At 41.2% G+C, this 4,350-nt stretch overlaps 1 protein-coding gene across 1 annotated transcript; it reads left to right on the top strand.

Moving 5' to 3' along the window:
• The first annotated feature begins 620 nt into the window (after nucleotides 1-620).
• Nucleotides 621-3,498, top strand: dlx4b (distal-less homeobox 4b). The gene is made up of 3 exons (XM_014969158.2): nucleotides 621-1,219; nucleotides 1,665-1,861; nucleotides 3,011-3,498. The coding sequence occupies exons 1-3, from the start codon at nucleotides 898-900 to the stop codon at nucleotides 3,272-3,274; spliced, it is 783 nt and encodes a 260-aa protein (XP_014824644.1). The 5' UTR covers nucleotides 621-897; the 3' UTR covers nucleotides 3,275-3,498.
• The last annotated feature ends 852 nt before the right edge of the window (nucleotides 3,499-4,350 follow it).

Raw genomic sequence — 4,350 nt, 5'->3', positions numbered from 1 at the left:
GTCCTGATAAATCTGTTCTCTCATTTCTGCTGTGTGTTGGTGTAATGAGTCTGAGCTTCAGTTTGTATGTCTGCTCGCTTTGGGACGTAAGTTTGCTTTTTAACTTTCATTTAATTAAAAATATTCATATTCCTCAAAAATACAGTGCCATATTATCTGGCCATGTTTTGTGCTGACATAAACCTTTTAGGTTGCACGAATAAAATGATGATGAAAATAAAATACTGTAGACTAAAGATGATATTTTATTTACAATTTGAAGAGTTTTTTATATAAAATTCAAAACTGATGATTAAAAACCTTAAATGTATTTTTTTACATATATATTATTTTTTTGTGGAAATTCATGTCAGTTTATTACACTTTTCCATGAGAGAATATGGATTTTCCTTTCAGATTTGCCGAATTTTATTTTTGTTTTATTCATCTGATCTTGAACAGTGTGTTCGTCAGTTCTCCCGGAGCGCTGTGTGTTTAACCCGGGACCGATACATGTATTCGCTGATCAATGGGGGGAGGTGTTCCCTGGCTGGATCCCATATTAATGAAGTTAATGGTGCAGCTCCGGTGACAGCCGACTGCTGCAGACCAATCAGAGCGCTCTGTGATGGAAGGCTGCGTGTTTGAGGCGCTGCACGCACGATCGGTTTGAACAACCATGTCAGCTCCTCTTCTGACCTAAACCCGGGACACCTTTCGCTTTTCATCTCCTTCTACCTCCCGGAGACACCTGCCAAAAAAACATGCCCGGCGCGACTTGGTCCTGCGTGGATGTTTGCCTCTCGAACGGCGCGTTGGATTCCAGCGGGGAATTGCTCCAGTTTTATTTTGCTTTCTGACAGAAACTCATGAATTCCTCCTCAGAGCGGCAGCTTTATGGACTCGCGCATTAGCTAAATGATGTCTATGGGTTTCATGCCCGACAGTGTGAACGGCTCCGATCCCTCCAAGTCGGCCTTTCTGGAGTTCGGCCACGGACACCCGGCGCACCAGCAGCACTCCCCGGGACTCTCACACATTTACCCCGTGCATGGCCTCCACGCTGCGGGGCATTCTCAGCGCGAAGGTCCCTTTCCTGGCAACGCGTCCTATGGCCCCCCGCTGGGATACGCCTACCCGGGCACGGTGAACGCTCACCCGCCATCCGCTTACATGTCCCCCTACCAGCACAGCAGCCACAGCAGCGGCGGTCTGAGCCACAGCAGATTAGAGAGGACAGGTATGAGAGAGAAACTCCACACAAAAAATCAGTGCCAAGGTGTAACTGCGCACTTGGGGCGCCTTGATTTAAAAAAAAATATATATATATACATATATATATATATATATATATATATATATATATATATATATATATATATATATATATATATATATATATATATATATATATATATATATATATATATATATATATATATATATATATATATATATATATATATATATATATATATATATATATAAAACCTTCTGTTTTCTGGTTGAATAAAACGGCTGCGGGTCGCCTGTGACCTCTCCTGCCTGCAGCCATGCATTAGGCCCGTCAGTCAAAATGTCAAAATGTGTCTAATAAAACTTTATTGTTTTTTTAATTTTGTTTTGGGTTTGTATTACTAATTATCTTTATTTTGTTTTTCGTTTTTTTCTGTGGTCTCTTTTAGATCCCAACAAATCAGGTATGACTGAGAGCAGGGACGTCCGTCTGGTGAACGGCAAGGGGAAAAAGATGCGGAAACCTCGGACCATCTACTCCAGCCTGCAGCTGCAGGCTCTGCACCAGCGCTTCCAGCAGACCCAGTATCTGGCTCTGCCCGAGCGCGCAGACCTGGCTGCCAAACTGGGCCTCACGCAGACTCAGGTGGGTTTTCCGCTCCTCCGCTGATCTTCACTGATCTACGTCCACGTTTCAATACGTAAGTCAGGAGTTTGCGAGGGGATCCAGTTAGTTGCAGTGATATTCATTTTCCAGCCAGAGTTTTACGGCTGAGTTGTTTGACTGTGTTATCTGATCAGGCGTGTGCAGCTATGTGGCTTTGAACAATAATGTAGAGCTCTGCTAACCGAAGAAAGGAAAACATTTTTATTCAGTAGTATTATCAGGGATCACGGAACAAACCTGATCCTCGATCCTTTAATGCAGCTCTCAACTGCTGGGCTTAATTTGCTGCTTGCTTTTCCCTTTGTTAGACATGCGGGCCTCCGCACGCGCAAATCCCCCAAATTAATAATAAATACCAAATTTAGTCAGAGTCAAAAAATGTATTTATTTATTCATTGACTTTATTATTATTATTATTATTATTAATTAATTTATTTATTTATTTATTTAGGAAGGGCATTTGGGGGCTTTTAATTGGTTTCTAGGTGCCAGTCTCGTGCATGCGCTTGGGTTCTCGCGTGTTCCCATAAAACAGCAGGTGCAATGTCAACTAATCATCTTCAGGTGTCCTCGAGCTTTTTATTTGGCATTCAGCTTTCAACAGAAAAGAGAAACAAAGACACACACACACACACACACACACACACACACACACACACACACACACACACACACACACGGATAGACAGAAATTGATCGATCAATTTTTTTGTTGTTGTATCTCCTGTAGTTTTTTTAAGAAAGCAGAGCTTGGCTGTTTAAACGTCTGTAATATTCACCTCTCCGTATTAATTGTTAGAAATAAAACAAGCATAATATGTATAATCATTTGCATCTCATTTTGCCGCCAACGCCTTGGGCTTGTTTTTATTTCTTAATCCTCCTGATCTCGGTCTGAAGCTGTTACACTCACGCACCACTGGCTTTACAAAACAACCAACAATAGGGGATCTCAGTTTTAATAAGTTTGGAGTCACTCAACTATTAAGTTTGTTTACCTCATAAAAAAGCCTGGGATTTACAAAAGTAACTCTGAAGCTGGATACCTGCTGGAGAAATGAATTGAGTTATTTTTCCTCCCAAAAATAACAATAAAAACCTGTTTTCATCCTTCTTTTCATTTTTTAGGTGAAAATATGGTTTCAGAATAAGCGCTCCAAGTACAAGAAGATCATGAAACATGGCGGAGGCTCAGAGGGGGAGCATCTCCACAGCTCCAGCTCCATCTCCCCCTGCTCCCCGGCCTTACCCCAGCTCTGGGAGGTCTCCATGGCGACCAAAGGAGCCCCGATGCACCCGAACAATTACATGAACAGCTTTGGCCACTGGTACCCGAACCACCACCACCACCATCCTCACCAGGACGCCATGCAGAGGCCGCAGCTGATGTGAAGTGAACGGACTGCCTGCAGGCGACATGAACTCATTTGTCCTGAGGATGAACTTTACGGTTGTTCGTGCGCGTGCGTTTTGACTTCAGTTTTTACTGCGAAATTCAGCAGCAAAAAGAAAAAAAAATGTTTCCAAGCGTCATCATGCACGGCCTCACGTCCTTAGAATGTGGACTTTGTATTTGAAGCTGAACTAGACACTGCATAAAGGGAATGTCGTGAAAATATGTGTGCGTGGATTTATTTCAGCAACAAAGAAAGAAAGAAAGAAAGAAAGAAAGAAAGAAAGAAAGAAAGAAAGAAAGAAAGAAAGAAAGAAAGAAAGAAAGAAAGAAAGAAAGAAAGAAAGAAAGAAAGAAAGAAAGAAAGAAAGAAGAGCTTCCTGTGTGGAAGAATAGTCCGCTGGGGGCAGTTTGCTTTTAAACACCTTACTGCTGTTCTCCTAAAACTATTTTAAATCATTTCAGTGCAATCTAGTTTTACTCTTTTGATCCCGATATAATTTGTGAAGGAGTTCAGGATTTAAGAGTCTCACAGTTTTATGTTGTTGTAAAAGCATCCGGAACCTTTAAGTTTGAGTTATTCCAGATTCATTTACTGATATATTTATCAACAGTTAGTTGCTGAAACTGATTATCTCTCTCCGCCTGCACTCCCAGAAACATCTTTCAAATGGAAAGATGTTTCCATCTTTATTTTTTTATTTATTTATTTTTTTAATCGAGATGTTCCATCAATGCATTGACTCTTATCTTTGAGCATTTTCCTTCATTTCAAAGTGAAATGACATAATCCAAGGAGCGGACTCTCTGCGCGGTGCTTAGATTTGATGTAGCTTTTACGCACGAATCCAAACTTTAAATAGTTCAAACGCATTCAAACTGTCGTTTAACGGGGATATCTCGTCGTTTTTTAATAGCTGGATATGAGCCTTTTCGTCTTCCGTCGGAAAAGAAACGCTTGCATCTTTCTTTCCATTTCGTGAGAGGAGAAGGGCGCATGTTGAGCAGTCAGCTCAAACAACAAAATCACTGCTGTCATAATACAGTGACAAACGAGTAGGCTATCCCTTCAACA

Source organism: Poecilia mexicana, unplaced genomic scaffold (assembly GCF_051168715.1).
Source record: "Poecilia mexicana isolate PSO_F unplaced genomic scaffold, ASM5116871v1 scaffold_19, whole genome shotgun sequence".
In the NCBI taxonomy this organism is placed as follows: domain Eukaryota; kingdom Metazoa; phylum Chordata; class Actinopteri; order Cyprinodontiformes; family Poeciliidae; genus Poecilia; species Poecilia mexicana.
Note: the sequence above shows the minus strand (reverse complement) of the source record. Positions and strands in the feature narration are given on the sequence as shown.